The sequence below is a fragment of the Epargyreus clarus genome, unplaced genomic scaffold (assembly GCF_041222505.1).
Source record: "Epargyreus clarus isolate Ecla_fem2 unplaced genomic scaffold, WU_Ecla_fem_2.2 ptg000019l, whole genome shotgun sequence".
In the NCBI taxonomy this organism is placed as follows: Eukaryota; Metazoa; Arthropoda; class Insecta; order Lepidoptera; family Hesperiidae; genus Epargyreus; species Epargyreus clarus.
The window spans coordinates 12161553-12181542 of record NW_027332227.1 but is presented as its reverse complement, the minus strand read 5'-3'; the positions used below and the strand labels follow the sequence as shown (position 1 = coordinate 12181542).

The following is a 19990-nucleotide window of genomic DNA, read 5'->3' as shown; positions in this document are numbered from 1 at the left end:
TTCGATATTTTGAGTAAATTTAAACTTAAATGGAATTATTCTAGATATTTGTACATTAATCTATATCTATATTAATCTTTATATAATTTGTATTGTGTAATCTTTTGACGTCTATTTATAACGTATGCCGTGCTCACCTATAATTGTAGGGACACGACCTTTTATTTTCTACTTGATCTTTGTGAATTGTTATTGTGTTTTCTGCGTTGGTGAGCCTTAAATAAATAAATAAATTATAGCTTCGTAAAACTACTACTAATACTACTTGTAGCTAATATTAAGAAAAATATAATAAATTTCAATTTAATAACAGAGGAGATAGAAAATAATAGGTAATAATACCTAACAATCGAAGTATACTAGGAAAAACTTAGTAACATAGTCTTATTACAATGTTTATCTATTGAGTAACATAAAACTGTAATACATAATTAAGAGGAAGATATTTATTGAATGTAAAGCATTTGTGATTTAAGGGAATCTTTACTATGAGACAAAGACACTTTACATATATGTATATGGAATATTATTTACCTACTTTTAGTTAAAGAAAACAAAAAACAAATAAATATTAAGTTACATAAAAAATATTAAGTCTTATTATCTGGGATACTTGCAATGTTAAAACTTATGCTCTTTTAATGCCCTTTAGTATTAATCATTTTTAACCAAGATTCGAAATTCGTAGACAAAAAATGGGCATCCAGTATCCTAATAACATAAAACATGAAGTACTATCCAGTCCCATACTTATTATACTTACATACTACCTAATGTATCCTTCTCAAGTAAGTATAAATGTAGACTTGCTAATTTAATTCGAAATACAATTGGCCATCGAAAGACCTTAGCCCTGAACTTCTTCGTTCGATGCACCCAACGAACTGAAGTTATTCTTAAAACATATGTTGCTTTTCACCATATTGTGTTGTTTATTTTGGTTTGTCTTTGTTGTTCAGCACGCAATCACAATTACGCACCTAATTGTTTTCTTTGTTAAGCTTATGGATAAGGAGTATCACGTTATGTTGGGAAGCTGCCAAGTGAATTAACCTTTTAAGTTTCCAGCCGTTTATCGGACTGTCCATCATCGTTTGAAGGGCACAGCTGGAGTTACTTAAACCCTATTTGGTGCGACTGTTGCCAAACCTACGTTTGTATTATTATTATTTTTAAGTACTCAGAAAAATCTTAGAGTATACGTAAAAATACTTTAAAGCATCCTAACCGTAATAAGAATAAAAGGAAATTTTAAATTCTTTACTTTAATTTTATACTTTTTTCATAACATCAATGTAATATGAACGAATACATGATGACGAATACATCGATGTAATATTTAACGAATTTAAGTCCTCTGGCTAACCTAACCTAACCTCACCTTAATAAAATTCAAATAAATTTACTTCCCTCTATTATTTATATCCTCGCTTTATTATAAATTGGCCTCGCAATGAAACGTTATTTTTTCAGTCATTGGTAGAACTGTCACATTGCCGGTTACCACACCAATTACCCTTATGGACCTTAATTGAAACGCATGCTCGTTGTAATAAGGCCGGTGTAACATAACAATTTATATGTTTTAGTCGAATGATCAATGGTTCGAACATCTGCGGTGCAATTGATATGATATTTTGAGATGTTACATTACACTGACGATAATTGTGAGTACATAGTGTACATAGTGTATTTTGTGCATATTAAATAATATATTAACAGTCTTAGAAATATTACGTAATATATCGTGCCGTGTATTTAAAAATTACACACTCAGATAAATAAAATTATCATGGATGCTATGAATACACATAGGTAACAACAATTTCATAAATATTCAGATAAAAAAATACTTAAATTTAAATTCCCATAAACGTGACTAAACTCTGTACCTACCTGGTAACGTACATTATAATAGAGTAACGACGCAATAAGAGTACAGACACAATAAACGTTTTTGTACTAGGAAGTCAAGTCTAAACATAGCGAAAATGATTGACGAGAATCAAGAGAGGTCAGAGAAGACGCGCATCAAGCACTCGGTGGAAATGTTTGTCTATCTGTCAATACTTCGAATTGTTTAAACGCATATAAAAATCTAACATTGAATTTTAGTGCTCATTCTCTTTTTGTTTGAGGTCGCTCTATTTTTATTTCATTTCTGGTTTTTTCGCGATTGTGCACTGAAACTATTGGCGTTTAGACATTTTTAATCTTTCTAATGTACAAAATTGTTGCTGTATCATTATTATTCTGATAACACGCATTTCTACTTTTTCTAATCAATATCCGAGAAAGATAATATTATTTTATCTATGTAATATAATTCCGTAATGATATACAAGTATATTATCAAAACAACAAAACAAATGGTCATGAAATCATCATTGCAAAGATGACTTCATCGCAGATTTCACCATTTCGCGTAAAACATTTTAGATAAAAACACACTAAATATCGGATATCATATCATGGCTACTTGCTCACTGATCATTGATATGTGTTTGTATGATTCATACTTGTGAATAATAAGATTTATTAAATATTTAAGAGCGGAACAATACACCATAAAATATATTCAACCAATCACCTGTGGAAAAAGCAAACAAACAAAATATGCAAAATATGAATGCAAACAAAAATGGTAACTTACCGACGTGCGATAAGCCGGTGAGATCTGATTCTGAAATAAAAAGAAACACGCATGAAAATGTGGAACATAATAAAAAGCACAAAATAACACAATTAAAAGCACATTATATGACCGACACCATGAATGAAGTAAAAAATACAAATAAGGTAAAAACAATAAATATTAATAGCTATGCTTTAAAAACATACATAAAAATTTCATAAACATTAAAAAACCAACGCTATAAATATAACTCAAAAAATAACCACTTTTGAAAATAAAAATGTCATTTTACATTGTAGTTTACATTTAAATCAATTTTATATCTAGTAAAGCAAATCTTATGATGACGATCGAATGATAATTATGTATGTTGTTAATTATAATTATTATATTACTAATTGTGTGTAGAACGTTCCAGATATTGAGGGTCAACTAATTACACAATACAATAAGTGTCCGAAGTGATTGTTTCAAACTCTTATTGCTATTAATAATTTTATATGAACGGAAGTCAATTCTCTCAATTTTAAAATCGTGGACGGAAATCGCAATAAAATAATAACAAAGGTAATAAGGAAATACAAGATGTAGACAGGAAGCCAAAAAAGATTTACCAAAAAATATTCCACGTGTCTTGTTCTCGCTTCCTAATTCGTGATTTAGATCATGTTGCTGATTTAGGTGATTTTGATAATTCAAGTTTTTATTGCCTAATGGACATGGGTGGCTTTAATTACGAGTTTCCATTCTTTTTTAAGACAAAATTAAGGCCGTTCGTATTTTTATATTACTCGCTTAAAATATTGTATCACCATTGCGAAAGAAAACATGATATTATATATTCTATTAATTTATCGATATTTGATTCGCTAAAATATGATTTTAGAACAAGAGCATATATAGATATAAACAATAAAATACATTTTGAAATACTTAATAGGTATGTCATACAACTTTTAAAAATTTTCATCAGACATATTTATTAAACTCGAAGTGATAAAGATAAAATTGATTGTTTTGTAACTTGTATTTGTTGCAGAAAGGCCAGTAATGACGTACGAGATGTTTAAATAACAAAACATATAGACAACATGGGTCGAACAAATCATTCAACTTATCGTAAAAAATGTCGTACGATGTCCATTTGAACAAAACAAGTTGCTGTTCTTGTATCAACTCATTGATTAGAGCTCAATTCAATTAATTTTTATACGTTAACGGAAAACGCATTCGTATTTACAATTTTGCTTTGAAATTCTAAATAATTCTAAGTTCGTCGGCAGCCCGAGACGGATATATGGAATAATAAGGTAATAAGGCCCGGGATGTAAAATTAAATGGGGGCCCAGAGTCTAATAATGGAGAACCCTGTAATACATCCCATTAGTCCTCTAGTGATTTGAATTTACACAGTGCATATTGAAGGAGTACTATAAATTAGTTTGCTTTTACAATCTGTAGTAGCTCAGAGGTCAAATACTTCAACTTTAGTCCTCAGTAACAGCTATGTGAATTGGTCTCTGATGTCCTTGAGGGCCAATGAACTATTAACATGAGTGGAATACTTGCCTCATTGTTGCCAGGTACTATTATAAAGAAATAAAAAACATATGTGACCCCTTAATCTAGAGCCAGTGATAAAAATAACTTAAAGACGGTCAAGTGCGCTCGGGGCGAACACAATAAAGGGTTTAAAAGAAGAGATGAAATACCTACATACATCGTATCAGCAGCAAAAAAGTTTTGATTAAATTATAACCACACAGGTAAGGCATTTTGTGGCGATTTTAATTATAGTCCAAACAAATTGAATTATTGAAAATGTTTTTGAAATTAATCGTCCCATTCTTTATTATAGTTAATGAAAGAAGGACCATTTTGCGACTTATTTAATAACATTTATCCTATTTATGTCAATCGTTGATGATAAGCTAATAATAATCAACGATATTAATAAAAAAAAAAGAATTGAAAGCACTACATTATATTTGTAGATCTACTCACGCTACATCGTACGTTCATGTGGATTTCTTTTTTTTACAATTTCTCAAATGTACATTTTTATGAAGGTATTGTATGCTAATAAGTGCAACGTAAAATGGCTATAAGATGTGGGCAAAATGCCGATAGACAACCATCGGTAGAGCAAAATTCTAACGGTCCCATTTCTCGTCATTTATCCACAGAACCCTAATAAAACATTATTGCGATCCACAGGGGTCCTGATAAGCTAATAATAACCACGACCTCGGCTGATCCCTCACTATCGCGACAGTGGAATTCTTCCGAGAGTTATCTTAACTCGAAAACATCTCATGTGAATCTGTGGGAGGATTGCGTTATGCTGTTTATGGTGATAAGACTTATCAATACGAAATAAAATTTCCTTTACTTTTGTGTACATTTATTTACGTAATACAAATTTGATTCTAACATTGACAGATAACGCTAAAACTGGTGTCTTTAGTACCCATGGATGCCGTAAAGTAAACCCTGACTAAAACCTGACAAAACAAACTTTTTAGTGGTTCCTCTGTGGTTCGCAACATTGCCACACGGTGTTATAGTTTTAAGAGTGTGGTAAGAAAGACCTACGTTCTCTTCTAGTTGGAGTCGGTTTAAAAGATTAGCATATAGTTATCGTAATTTTCGTATCTGCTTTCGTCAACGTCCATACCACGCTGAATACACCGGTTCTCGTCCGATCACCGAAGTTAAGCAACGTCGGGCGCGGTCAGTACTTGAATGGGTGACCGCCTGGGAACACCGCGTGACGTTGACTTTTTGTTAATGTTAATACAGACCTGTATTTCATGTAAAAAAATCTTCATATTATGGTTGCTTTTCAAACTAACTTGGGTTTATACTTTTGAATTAAATAAATTAGTTCATATTTGAAAATATTTCATGGTACTCGTACCCAAGTATTACTAGTATTGAAGAGTAGGGGTAGAGTGACCTACCGTCTTACTCAGATACTCACCGGACATGGCTGTTTCGGTGAGTATCTGAATAGGATACAAAGAGAGGAGACGGCCCATTGCCATCACTGCGGACACGACGAGGACTCCGCACAGCACACGCTGCAGTACTGCCCAGCGTGGGAGTCGCAGCGGCGGATCCTCGTCGAAAAAGTGGGACCGGATCTGTCTCCGTCGGCCATCGTCGGAGCGATGGTTCAGCGCAGCGAGGCCTGGAACGGCATGATCACCTTCTGCGACGTGGTCATGTCTGCGAAGGAAGACGCCGAACGAGCCAGGGAGCGCGCTGAACCCGCTCGGAGGAGGAGCCGCCGCGGCCGTAGGTAAGGGCCCCCGGTGCGGTGTCCCTGTAGTTCCGGGACTAGAATAGGGCTACGGTATCTCCTGCCTGTCGTAAGAGGCGACTAAAAGGGGGCTTCCGGGGTTGCGGGCGGCAAGAGTGGGAGCTCGAACCGCCCGGCCAGCGGCCCCGGGAAGGACGACGGTATGTGTGGTCGCATACCGTCGTATACACCAGATGGTGTGGCGAGCGGCAAGCTCACCTGGGCGGAGCCCGACGGGGCAACGCGCTTAGAGGACTCCGGTTGCGTTCCTTTGGAGATCCCGAAGCCCTCAACGCAGCGCAGAGGACGGCCACCGGGGGGGTTTTAGTGCGGTAAAAATCCCACATAACTCGGCGTCGCTCCCACGTTGTCGGGTACCTTTTGAAGGTTTCCCCCTCGACAAAAAAAAAAAAAAAAAAAAAGTATTACTAGTATTACCTACGCGGTGATTTTCTAATATTTTAAAAAGATTGAGGAATTCTAGTTTATAATAGGAAGTAGATAACATTTCGAGAATACGAAATATGGCTACATAACTTCCTTGATTTTACACATGTCCGAATATTTCTAGAAATAACGGATAAACAATTTAATTCACCACGTTGAACCCATTCAAGTTATTTATAGATTCGTCAATTGTGTCCATTTCCTGGTCTTTATGTGGACAGAATAGGTTTTAGACACGTATGAAGTTCGTGTCTTGTGGATTTTTTAGCACTTATGTTTTTGTTTGTCCTACGAAGTTTATAGTTAGTACGAGTTGTTCGTAGTTGTTATAGTTACATGTTACATGTACTAGTCGTACTAAAAGTGCTACAAGAAAGGCTGTTATTTTGTAACAAGTTTTTTGAACTGTTATTTTATTGTAACAGGAACAGGTGTAACAGGTATTACATTTTACCTAGTAAAGCTCACCCCTACTTAGTACTGGTATTGGTATAGTAGTGGATATTATTCTACGAAGATATCAGAGGCTAACAGAGGGACAACAATGGTTTAGCTCATGATTACGTACAAAAAATATTGATCTTTAATATAAACTATAGGTACAAATGTAGTATGTTGTTTACTTTAGTAGTATAAAATCATCATTATATTTGCAAAAAGGTGTATTTCTAGAGAGACGGGTATTATTAACAATAGGCATTTGAAAAATATTTTTATTCATAATCACTTCATAAAGCAAAAAATGTATGAAGAAAATATTTATTAAACTTGGTTGAATTAGGTTTTTTCTATTTAGGCGAAAGAGTATTTTCCTCCTCATAGAAAGTGTATCGTAAATTTCATTTGGCTTATTACAGTAATTGGTTATTTTAATGATGTGAGTGGGTGTGACTCTGACCCTCGATAAAAGATGATAACATTAAAGTTTTCCTTAAGTTTATTTCTATAGGTTTTCACTTATATGTACCTACCTACTCACGTTTTATGTATCGTGAACAATTATAATTATTTCCCTGTCATCTTTGACAAGAACATTAGTGTAACGTCAGTGTTTCATTCATATTTCGCTATTAACTTTAAGAATACTAAATATTTATGATGTTAGTTATTCCTTAACAGTTCAATTATGATACCGATCTTAGGTTTTTACTTATTCATCATTAAGCAATTATTTTCCCAAGGATGAATGGCCTCTTAGAAGGAGAAGGATTTAGATGACGGTCCATCACACCGTCTCAATACTATTACTAATTTTATCTTAGGATTCTTTATATAAAAAGTTTTTAGTATCGTATAAATTAGCCCTAACACTATATTCAAATAATTTTACTTCTTGAAAAATCAAAACAAAATTCTTGCATGATGCGGTTTGGTCATTACTGGCACCTTCTACATCATTTGTGTGTTCTAAGGTTAAATGTGAAGTAAGACAGTAATGAATATGAAGTAATCGTAGACAGTAATGTCAATGGCTGCCTGGCGCCGTTATACGATTACCGGTCGACCACAAACGGTGTCGGTGGCGGAACCGGAGCGTGCCACCGGGTACAACACTACGCGGTACAACACTAGATAATATGCCACCCGGTTATTCAATCTGGACAAAATGGAAATAACCGAAGGAAATTCATTTACCAAATGGATGATAGTAAGATGGATCAAACATTCAGTATTTCGATTACTATAATCTACCTTAAGCATAGATACGTATAGTTTTTAGACTTGAATATCTTAATATGTATTTTCGAGTGACGTTTCATTGGATTTACTAGTATTTTGCTTTTCAGCTCTTCAAAACTTATGAATTCGACTCTTATTTCCATTGAAGAAAACCCAAGTAAAATAAAACCTAAATACTGAATAATATCTGATTAAACCGCCACCCATATTTAATTTTTGAATGCATGTGCTTTATTAAATTCTTAAGGGTTGATGGTTATTTGGGTAAAGTTTGTATTCATGCTTAATCAAGTACAAAAAATTGGATAATACTGAAATGTTTTTAAAATAACCTTGTACAATAATTTCCAACGTAGTTTTCCACGTCTCAATCAATCACCTTAGTCACCTTGTCACTTGAATTGCCATTTCATTGCATGTAATTGATTGGACCAAAACTATGTATATACGTTATATAAACAATCAGTAAATATATTGATATACAACGTATGTATTTACAGTTTAACCCGGGCGATAGTTATTTGCTTTCTGCTTTGAAGGTCGTGGTAGAGAACGACACAATGTATTCTCACTCAGTCCTCAAGGGTAGCAATTCGTATATCTGTGACCGACCTGAGATAAGATTTCAATTTTACTTGCGAGTGATCACAGATGCCTATGATGTGCAGTGACTACACACCATCTACATATACTACTTCAACATTATTTGCTATATCTTTTAGTTAGGATTCAATATTACAATCCACTTCTCCTACTTGGAAATAGTTGGGAGGCTCCAAAAGGTTACTCTTCAACCAGACACATTATTAGACATTAGTAGACAGCATAATCTTTAGCTACCTTACTAATACTACCCGTTCAATCTACAACTTCGTGACGTGAAATATTACATCATCTTTGTTTCCACTTTCCAGATTTTTCACGGCTTCGTCACCCCTCGTCACCTCAATTGGCCTGATATTACGTCGTAATGGCAGTCCATTGGTCTCGTTATGCAACTGACGGGGAAGACGTCAGTAATATAGTCACTGCAGTGGTCGTTTGACACCTACACTTATGAAACCTGGAGTATTTTTCCTTTCGTCAAGATTGTTTTCATTTCGTTCTTATTTCTCATTAGTTAAAAATACAATCTACTTAGTAGACTTAAGCAGTGCTATTAAGTTATGTTAACTTTGTATTTTAGTACCCTGATTAACTCAAATATGGTAAATATTGTAACTTTAATTAAAATTTAACGAATTCATGATTGAAGTCTTTTCATCCGATTTTTTTATTTTTTATATGCTTGGCTTTAAAATTCTTCAGGTAGACAAAAATAAATTCAATTGCTTCAAAATGTTATATGTTTTCTTTGAAAATTAAGTAAATACTATTTTTTATTTTATTTTTATTTTTATAAAAATTACTGAAGTATAGAAAATAATTATTCATTAAGAAATGTAGAAGTCTTAAAGAACGTAAATGGTAAAGGTACCTGAAAAGATGATTCAATAAAGGAAGTGTCTAATATAAGACACGTAGCAAGTCGTTTATCAAGCAATATGAAATATCTAGCAAGAGATATTGAACGTCTGAGGTTATCTTTATCAGAACAGTTCAGATAGTGTCTTCTTCATAATATCATAGTTATAATATATGCTATATCGTTGAAAGTCAATCAACTCAAGACAGACATCTATCCAGCTGATAGGCCGGGGACTTTGATTAAATCATTAATCGCAGTTACGATATCTTATGATACCTTGACCTCTAAACTTTAATCCAAGTACTTTGGCATTCATTAGCTTTACTTTGGTGCATATTGTTATGACTGTGCTCTTCATTAATTTCTTCGTATATTACTTTAATATAATGAACGTAATGTATATTGTCTCTGAAACCATATGTCACATATAAAATTTACTTAGTGTTTTTTTTTATTTTTTGAATATCGCTACAATGTGTCTTTTTTATAATACGGAAGTAGTAGACGAGCATGCAGTCCACCTGATGGTGAGTGGCTACTGCCGCCCATGGACATGTGTGAACAACCCAGATAGGATCAAATATTCCTACCTGGAGCCTGCCACAGGTGCGCCGCCACCCCTGAGGACTAAGATGGAATGCCTCGGAAAAGTATGTCTCCTTTACCACACCCTTCAAATCAGAATACAGCAGTGCTCAACACTGCTATTAAGGCAGAAATAGGTGTGGCGGTGGTGTTGCCGGAGTCGAACCACAAAGGGTTCTACCGTCTTCTTTAAAACATACCCAATGTGTTTTTATTATTTTTTCTGTTCCGAGAAAATATTGATTACAAGATCTATTTATTTTTAACCTTATTTTATTATATTATTCTACTCATTATAAATGCTTAATCATTTTGTGGTTAAAACATTTCATTCTGCAATAAAAGTGTCTTATTTCGATTCCTCATCAAATAGCATCATAGATTATTTTGCCTTACCGTTAGATGTTAGAGTAACAATAATAATGGGAAACTGGTAACTGTTTCTAAAACATCACCCCACGTTACACGTGTTTCATGGCAATACAAAACAACGTACCTACTCGAAATGCCCGCACGAGTTACGATAAGCGAACCGTGGTAGTATAGTGAGTCTTGACTATTATTGTTTATTGTGTATGCACGGCATTATGCAATAGTTACAGAATACTAGAAAAATATTTGACTTATTACTATGGGCTTCTTTCCTCTTATTCTGATGAGAACACGAGAGTATTTTAAGCCTATGCGACATGAATCCGCTGCAACCCTTAAGGACTAAATTGGATCATGGAAGTATCCACCTAATTTTATATTATTGTGCAAATAAGTACAGAGGAGCGAGCGTTGCTCAACAAAAACTTAAGAAATCTTTATGCCACAGTATAAGGATAAATATCGTAGAGTCGCCTTAGCCGAAGAAATGTTGTTGAGATCACGTATTAGGTACCAATTTACATAGCAATGTTTTTGCAAAGCACCATAGAGTATTATTTGATACTATTGAGATTAATACTGAATACGCAAAATATTTTCTTAACACGTTTTTGTTCTTTCATGGCGTATACATATTTTGGCTTCCACGGTTAATTTCGCTTTGTTGCTAACCTAGTAGATACTAGGTTACAATCTACTACGCCATTACCCCTGAGACTGGAATCTTTGCACGTATGCTTTCTACCTTCCTCCATATCACTTCAATAAGAATACAATGATTAGTTCTATTGCAGGTAAAAAGTTATGTAAATAAGTATTTTATTCATAAAGCGTAACAGTGCTAACAAAAAGTAAGTATCGATTTCTTATGTAACGTAATGGCAAATTTCAGTTTCTGAGTACCTACTCTATTGATAACGATATTACAAAGCAAATTTGCAATCTACTCAAATCCCCGCTATCGCCCGATAAAGAAATCGCAAATAAAATATACAGAAATCAGTTGTCGGAAACACAATAATGCGATAATCCTGTCAATAGTGATAAGATCTGTTATCTAGCTGTGATGTAAGAATTCGTAAATTTCCATTTGTACAAAACTACATAAATGGTTGGTTGTCGCGTTAAGCATGATTTGAAAAATATTTTTATTGAAAACTAAATCGATTTTAAAGACAGAAACTCGGAAATAACTTGATCTGGAACAACTTAAGTATTTGTCTAAACTGAAGCTGATTTATGCCTTAGATGCTGATAAAACCTAAATAATAACATGTTGCATAATAATAAATAATAACATGTTAATATTTACAGAATATAAGAGCAACAATATGTATCTATGTAATAGATAAATACTACGTGATTTTTCGTACCTACTCGTAGTGTAGCAAAAAAAATGTCAGTCTAAGATTTATTGTGACAGAACCATTTATGGGCCCATATTCCTTTTGTTATGACCTAGGCAGTGACTCCCCTGCAAACCATTTGCACTAGTCACGGGACCCAAATAGAGACAGACTTATCTAAATTCCATCACAATGCAACTTGCAAACCCCATACTTATTATACAAATACTAGCTGACCCGGCAAACGTTGTGTTGCCATATAAATAAAAAAAATACTAAGGATGAACAACCCTTATCACTTAGGGCTCGAACACAAAACTGCGATGCGACGCGATGCGAATTCGCAACGCAGAAAATTGCGATGCGAATTGCTGCGATGCGATATCGTGCGGCGTAGCGTCTCTCAGGGTGACCAACAACAACAACCACTGTGCGATGCGAATCAATTCGCAAGTTCTTGCGATGCGTCGAGGGAGCTCGCAGATTTTTGCGATGCGACGTCGCATCGTAGTTTTGTGTACGAACCCTTAGGGGTATGAAAAATAGATAGTAGCCGGTTCTCAAACCTACTGAATAAACATATAAAATTTGGTGAAAATTGGTAAATCTGTTTCGGAGGAGTACGGTAACTAACATTGTGACACGAGAATTTTATATATAAGGTAGAAGTAAACTATGAAGGCTTTTTCTTTAGGAGTCGCTAGTTTCAAATATCTCAGGTTAATTATCATATGTATCTAATTTTATTTCGTGTTAACCTTAAACTAAGGGTTACAAGGCAAACTTAATACCTAATGGCAAAGTATACCAGTCAGCCCTGATGATGGTACAAGGTAGTTCTTAGGAATAAGGTAAATATAGGCAAAATATGTACATAATGTAAATATCGTAAATTATTTATTATTTACATTTGGTTTACCTATACCTAGTGATAAATCAAGTAACTAACCACGAACTTGTTTTATTTTCTCGTATAAAAGTTAAAACCGAGAACTTAAAAAAGTAACAATTAATGTTATAATTATAGTTCCTATCTTTAATCTGTTGAATCTCACAGAAGAAAACTTTAAACGTTTCGTTAAACAAATGCTATGTAAAAAAGCGTACTATACATTAAATGATTATTTAAGTGATAAAACGGTGTGGTCTAAAGTAGCTCCAGCTCCAGCTCCACATGTACCATTAGGTTAAGTTTGCCATTGCAAAAAACATTTTTTTTTAAATGTGTTATGGAGTACTTTAGCCGCTTCTTCTCCATAACGAAACACCTTGTGAAACTGATTTGATTTGATTTACAAAATAATAAAAGTTTCAAAATTTAATTAAAGTTGTAGTTCTTCATATTTTTAAATACGAAGAACTACAATTTAATAGGTTTAAAGTTTACGTCCTCGAGAAAAATAACAGACACGATTTATTCTGTTGCCAGTCACATCTAATAAGAACCCGCTAAGGAAATAAGGAAGGTACAATTGTGGAAAATGTCTTACATATTGATGAGATTGCCACGACTCCGACCATGTGATGTTTATGTTTATGAATAATCACTTATACTGTCGACTTGCTAGAAACATTTGCATAGGTTTATCGCGTTAATATCCTAGAAATACGTATTACGTATCCGTTTTCTATTATCACCAGTTTACATTAGGTAGGCCCGACAGTTTTATGTTCGCCGACTGACAAATGTTTTCCAAATGACGAGCATGCAGTCCATCTAATAGTAAGTAGCTATTGCTAACTATGGAAATTTGTAATCAATCCCAAATAAGATGAGATTCCTACCAGAGGTCGACAACAGATGCGCCCTGAGGACTATGCTGGAATCATAGATCTATCACCGAGTTTTCTCTCAAGTTAGTGGGCGTGTAACCTGTCTATAGTATAAAATGTCATTGGCTGGAATGCCTAAGGTTGGTAGCTGTATCATTATTACTACTTTATAGCATCCTAATCTAGAACACAACAGTACCTCACACTTCTCATACCTACCTCTAAGGCAAATGTATCGTTAAAGAATACGGCTTTTTTGCATGCAAGACTTATACTGAGTCATTGGAAAATATCAGGGAAAAATGTGTTAAGATATACGCTATATTGTAGTAAGTACCTACCTATTGTTTAGTTTTCAATGGTTGACAGGTACTTATCGCGTAAAAATACTATTTGACGGTAACTAATTGAGTTACTCACTTCTAGAGTCAAATAGTTTGTATTGTTATTGATCACACACCTACATACATAATATAATACTACTTTTGAAACGCTTGGATGGAAATTTTCATGGAAATGTTGAATTTTAAGTGACGTGGATATGACTAAGGTTCCATCGAATGCTGAAGTTAAACTTAAAACGTCATCGGTTCACTTTAAGCTAGATGAGTAATATGGGCCATATGTAAATTATAAATAGGTCAAGTGCGTGTAGGGCTAATTTATGAAGGTTCTGTACATAAAATAAAAAATAAAACAGAATAAGCCCTAAGATTTTCGTAGGGATTTTCTAAATGTAAATTTTTCTTTCAGAAATTCTTACACAACTCTTTTTAATATATTTTAGAATTTGCACGAACTATGCTCTGTTTTGAAAATTGAATGTCGTATATTTTACGAGAAAATTGTGGTATATTAAATGAACAGGCATATTTATTCTTATTTATATTAGACTTACAGAAGTTTAACTCTAATTACAAACCAGATGGTGGTAACGATATTTCTAGAAACTTATAAGACAAAAATTAATTTTCCAGAATTACCCATCAGTCTTAATGTTCTTTACTATCAAATAGATACTTTCAGTACTGAGAAAACTTGTCAAAAAAACCTGACGTGTACTCAATGATATCATCCGTTTACGTTACAACGTAATTAACTTGCTACGTTCCATATACGTATGAATGGGTGTTTAAACAAACGTAATACGTATTAAGTGTCGATCAATATACGGTATTGTTCGTACTGCGTCTGTTTTGATGTAATAGTCATATTTCGTCACAAGATAGTTAAATATTAAATCGTAAGACCGTAGCTCAACATTCATAATCAATAACAAGCGTAGTTATAGGGGTAGTTTAGTCTAATTATAAATGAAGCCGCAGTTGTACTGTAGCGCCCTCTGTTGGTAATTAATGGACTGACGAGAAGGATAAGCTTTAAATTTTAAACGTGGCGTCCAAAACCACCTTCGTCAAAAGAACGGATAGCCCAGAGGTTCCGGATAGTATGAGAATCGGAGATATCTTCCAGACCTCATGCTCTTTTGTTTGTTAATGATGGGGAAACCTTCAAATGGTACCCGGTGCCGTGGTAGCGACACAGAGTTATGTGGGACTCTTACCGCACTAAAACCCCCCGGTGGCCGTCCTCGGCGCTGCGAATCGACGATAGGCGAATACACATACCGCCGTCCATCCCGGGGTTGCTGTCCGGGCAGTTCGTGCTCCCACTTCCACCGTCTGCAACCCCGGAAGCCCCTTTTTAGTCGCCTCTTACGACAGGCAGGGGATACCGTAACCCTATTCTGGTCGCGAAGCTACAGAGACAGACCTCTTGCCCTAGCTGAAGGCTATCCAGAGTCATCAAACTGCTACAAAGGAAAATACACAAACCCCCAGACCCAGAACAGATATTCAAATTCAATACGGATGTCTGTCTGGTCGAAATCGAACCCGGAACCCTTTACATGTCAGACCGGTATGGTGACTGCTCCGCCACGCCAGTTGTCAACACGTTTACTTCTATTTCATGAAAAATATCAAAAAGTAAATTATAGTCGCTTCAGCTTTCTAATACCCTAGATATGGCATTATTAGTAACTTTTAATAATATACTTATTGTATATATTTAAATATTTTCCAGAGCAATAAGATCAAGTCATGGTTTAATGTTATGCGGTAATCTGATTAGGATTCAATTACATATTGACGTCACGTGACACCAGGAGTCCGCACTGTTATGTAATTATTACACACGATGTTTTATAGGTTTCTTCACTCTATTCAGAAATATACTGCAACACGTCATAAATCTTAAAAAAAATTTCAAAGGTATGTGAAGTCTACCCATACGCACTTGGCCAGCGCGTGGACAATAGCCTAATCCTCATTCTGGGAGGAGGCCCGTGCCCAGCAGTGGGACAGTAATGGGTTGATGATATTGATGATGATGACTCTATTCATCCAGCATCAAAATATAAACGTTATTCTTAAATGTTTATAATTTTGTCGTTTTAAATCAGTAGGCAAATTTCATATCAAATATAAAATTAATTGGCTTGGTATATTAACAAAATTAAACAGGTAAATATAATATTACATTATTATGTGTATTTTTCCGCACGGACAAAAACGTTTCAAATTAAGTCCAATGTTTTTCGAATACGATTATATTCCATAATTATGGATATTATAAATAAGAATTCACCATTGTTAAATAATTCCCAATACCAATTTTTTATATATTTTCAAGAACTTATGGTTAATTGTTATTTATATGTAAACAACTTATTGTTTCGTAAAAAGGACATACAAGCGCCATCTGTTGAAAGTTTTGTCCAAATGTAGTTACTAGCGACATCTGTTGCAACGTACAGAAAGTTTTAAGAACGTTACCTCGATATAAGTCGAACCTATCGCCATCTATCGGCACATGTAAAAGATAATACCGTAGAGCGCCATCTATTAACACCATTGAGAACTACATCAAGTGTTAGTACTCTAACACGTTCACGGGTAATAAATTCTCACAATACAAAATAGATGGCGCTGTATACGTTTTTATTATTAACAGGATAGAAAGAAATGTTTTTTTTGTTAAAAGTAATGTTTAGTATAGAGATAATAATTATAAAAACTAGAATAAAGTATAGAAAGGTGATTAAACTTACCAGTATCGTTGAGCAACCCATGTATATCTGTCGTCGACCCATCGGCCGACATCGCTGAAACAAAATAAAATTAATACATCAGAATGTTTTACTTAAAATATCGATAATTTGTAGAACATAGTTGTACAAACTATTCAAACGGCAAAATTTTTGTGTATTTATATTTTGTTGCAGAAAGTTGAATCAAACCAAAATATTACAGACATTTTTCTTTTTGAATTTTCTCTCTTTTGGCTGGACTTTTCTGCTAACAAATTTCGATATTTTCAATGTTAGGATTATACCAGATGTATACTCCGCGCCAAACTGCTTGTCCACTCTGAAGTTGTTGCAAGCAGGTGTACCTAGTCATATAATTTGCTATAGTGACGCGATTCATTTCTATATTCAGAGCGGACTAGCAGTTTTACGCGGACAATACCTTATGTTTTCGTAAAAAACTTCATGTTAACTTAAAAAATAGTATAATTTAAAAATATCTGAATATACTTACTACGAGTTCTTATATTTATTATATATAAAACTTATATTTATTATCAGAAGACATATTAACCCCATGGCCAAGTTATAGCAATTCATTGCTAGTAACGTTGATAACATGAAAATATGACTGCTTACTATCAACTACGCCATAAAACATGTCTGCTGACCAATTGGTATAGCAGTTGGTCACGGTCAATAACTGCGGCTAATGCCGTTTTTATCGTATCTTTAAACGTGAAGATTAATACCTATCTACAATATAATACTATAATACCTTACTATAATACCTATCTTTATAGATATTGTATTTAAGATTTATTATTTCACAAAAATGTATGTCATATCCGTGATGTTTATTTATTTTGTTACTAGCTGACCCAGCAAACGTTTTTATTTATATGGCAACACAATTGCCATATAAATAAAAATATGTTAAGGGTAAACCCTTATCACTTAGTGGTACGAAAAATAGATAGTAGCCGATTCTCAGACCTACTGAATCTGGATATAAGCGTTTGGTGAAAATTGGTTCAGCCGTTTCGGAAGAGTACGGTAACTAACATTATGACACGAGAATTTTATATATAAGATAATATTGAAATAATAAACAAGAAATACACCTGATAGACTGCCACCCATGTATGTACATACCTATGTATCAACCTCAGATAGGACTGGATTCTTACCTGAAAGATTGACCACAGAAACGTGGGATAGCATCCCTGCGCACTACATTGGAACAACTCGGATAAGTCCCCATTATCCCTAAACACAGCGGTTATTAGTCAAAGAAGGTATGACGGCAGTGCCTGCAATCGAACCACAAAGGATTCTACCACCCTCATGCATGTTGGTATGAATCTAAATATAGGGACTAACCCCGAAAGATAAACTCTTTTAAGTATTAAATCTGTATTGCGAAAGATGATTACTACAAAAAAGTTATTTTAACTTTTTATTCTGTTTACATAGGTGTTTGTATTGTGTAGATGTTATATAAAACTGTAATTGTGGTGATAATAGAGTGACAACTTTATTTATGCTTCAGGAAATTATTTAACAACAGCGGATCTACGTCTTAGCTCTGTCTCATTAGCAGATCAGTGTGAGATTGTAGGGTCATTTTTTGCGCCGCTAACCATTAGGTTTCTGTTAATAGCTAGATATTGCAATAGGGTTGTCACATACAAGTATTAAACAAGACATTATATTAAGTAATCACTTTAAAATTGAACTTCACCTTGTACGCCTATTATACAACTAAATGCAGTTCGCGAAAATGTATAATTAAAAAAAATCACTTTCTGATAATGATTTCATCATCCTCTATGCTGCTCCAATTTACGGCGGAATACATATTTGTTTTGGGAAGTGGTAGAGCCAAAGAACTAATTAGTTGGTATGTTTAACTTAAAATTGAATCAACCCCACCTATTAAGTCGAATTGTTTAGCAATTTACCCCTGAAATATTATTTTTTTCTCATTTTGCTCAGTTTTAGAGTGGAACACGTATTTATGTATTGGGGAGGGGTAGAGAAGTATTTCTACTATAATAGTATTTTTTTTATTTCAAAATTATATGTGTCGTTACCCATTACCATATTTCAGGACACGGGTGTCCTCCCAGTGGGAGAGGCCAAGCGTTTAGGAAAGTCCACCACGCTCGTCAAGTGAGAATTTGTAAACTCGAAGTTTCGAACTGTAAGTTCGAAGGTGGTAGAACCCTTTGTGGTTCGACTCCGGCGGCACCACCGCCACACCTATTTTTACCTAATAACAGCAGTGTTAGGCGCTGCTGTGTTCCGGTTTGAAGGGTGTGGTGAGGGAGACAGACTTTTTCGAGGCGTTCCAGCTTAGTCCTCAGGGGTAGCGGCGCATCTGTGGCCGATGTGGCCTCAGGTAGGAATATCTAATCCTATTTGGAGTTGATTACAGATGTCCATGGGCGGCAGTAGCCACTTACCATTAGGTGGACTGCATGCTAGTCTGCTACTCCTATATTAAGTACATAAAAAAAAAAACTAAAAGTCATAACTACCATACAATATTGGTCACGGCTTATCACAAACAAGTTATATCTTAACTATTCATATTTCGTTGTTATATCTACACGCTACCAGCGACCAGCATCACGCTTAACTGGGCACGGCCTTCTGCATTCGTTGACGTCGGAATCCACTACTAACCGGACCATAAACAAACCACGCTTTAACTATAACGACATAATTATAATGCGTATATTAGTGAGATACTTCTCTTATTCATAGCGCGTAGTGAGTACGACTAGTTTTATTGAAGGTTTTGAAGGTGGTAGAACCCTTTGTAATTTGACGGCAGCACCACCGTCCCATCTATTTCTGCCTCATAACAGCAGCGTTAAACGCAGCTGTGTTCTGGTTTGAAGCGTAAGACGTCTCGAAGCTGGAACGCCTCGTAAAAGGGAAGACAAAAGTAAGGTTAAGGGCTGCTCTGTTGTAGCCTCTAAGATAGAGCTCACAGACCTGTACCTCCTGTGTAATTTCCAATCAGCGCCCCTAGCGGATTGTGTCAGAACTTAAAACTTATGGTAAGGGTACTGACAGGTCTGATAGAGTCCCTTACACAAAACAAATCAAAATTAGTACACATCTCATTCATTCTCAGGTCTGAAACCCTAATTTTGAATGATAACGTAAATTAATCGCTACAATGCGTAAACGCATATGTCTTCTTATTACCACACTGAACTAAAATGGCAGCACTTAACACTGCTGTTATAATGAAAAGGTGCCACAGTGTTCACGA

At 34.7% G+C, this 19990-nt stretch overlaps 2 protein-coding genes, 1 long non-coding RNA gene and 1 other non-coding gene across 6 annotated transcripts in view; 3 read left to right on the top strand and 1 right to left on the bottom strand.

Moving 5' to 3' along the window:
* The window catches only part of LOC140750251 (uncharacterized), an 89234-nt gene extending 80023 nt beyond the window's left edge, over window positions 1-9211 (top strand). Inside the window, exon 2 of the long non-coding RNA XR_012103186.1 lies at window positions 8981-9211. This is a non-coding gene — a long non-coding RNA (uncharacterized LOC140750251). The remainder of the gene's footprint in view (window positions 1-8980) is intronic.
* LOC140750240 (uncharacterized) overlaps window positions 1-19990 on the top strand; it is a 343727-nt gene that overhangs the window by 103238 nt on the left and 220499 nt on the right. The window lies entirely within an intron of this gene.
* Window positions 1-19990, bottom strand: part of LOC140750246 (uncharacterized) — a 281508-nt gene that overhangs the window by 111113 nt on the left and 150405 nt on the right. For all 3 annotated transcript variants that reach the window (XM_073083681.1, XM_073083682.1, XM_073083683.1), the window contains exons 2-3: window positions 16723-16776; window positions 2654-2683 (exon numbers count right to left, since the gene is read on the bottom strand). In XM_073083681.1, coding sequence (XP_072939782.1) covers window positions 2654-2683; window positions 16723-16776 — 84 coding nt within the window. The remainder of the gene's footprint in view (window positions 1-2653; window positions 2684-16722; window positions 16777-19990) is intronic.
* LOC140750501 (5S ribosomal RNA) lies at window positions 5299-5417 on the top strand. Its single transcript, XR_012103217.1, has one exon. It is a non-coding gene; the product is annotated as a 5S ribosomal RNA (ribosomal RNA).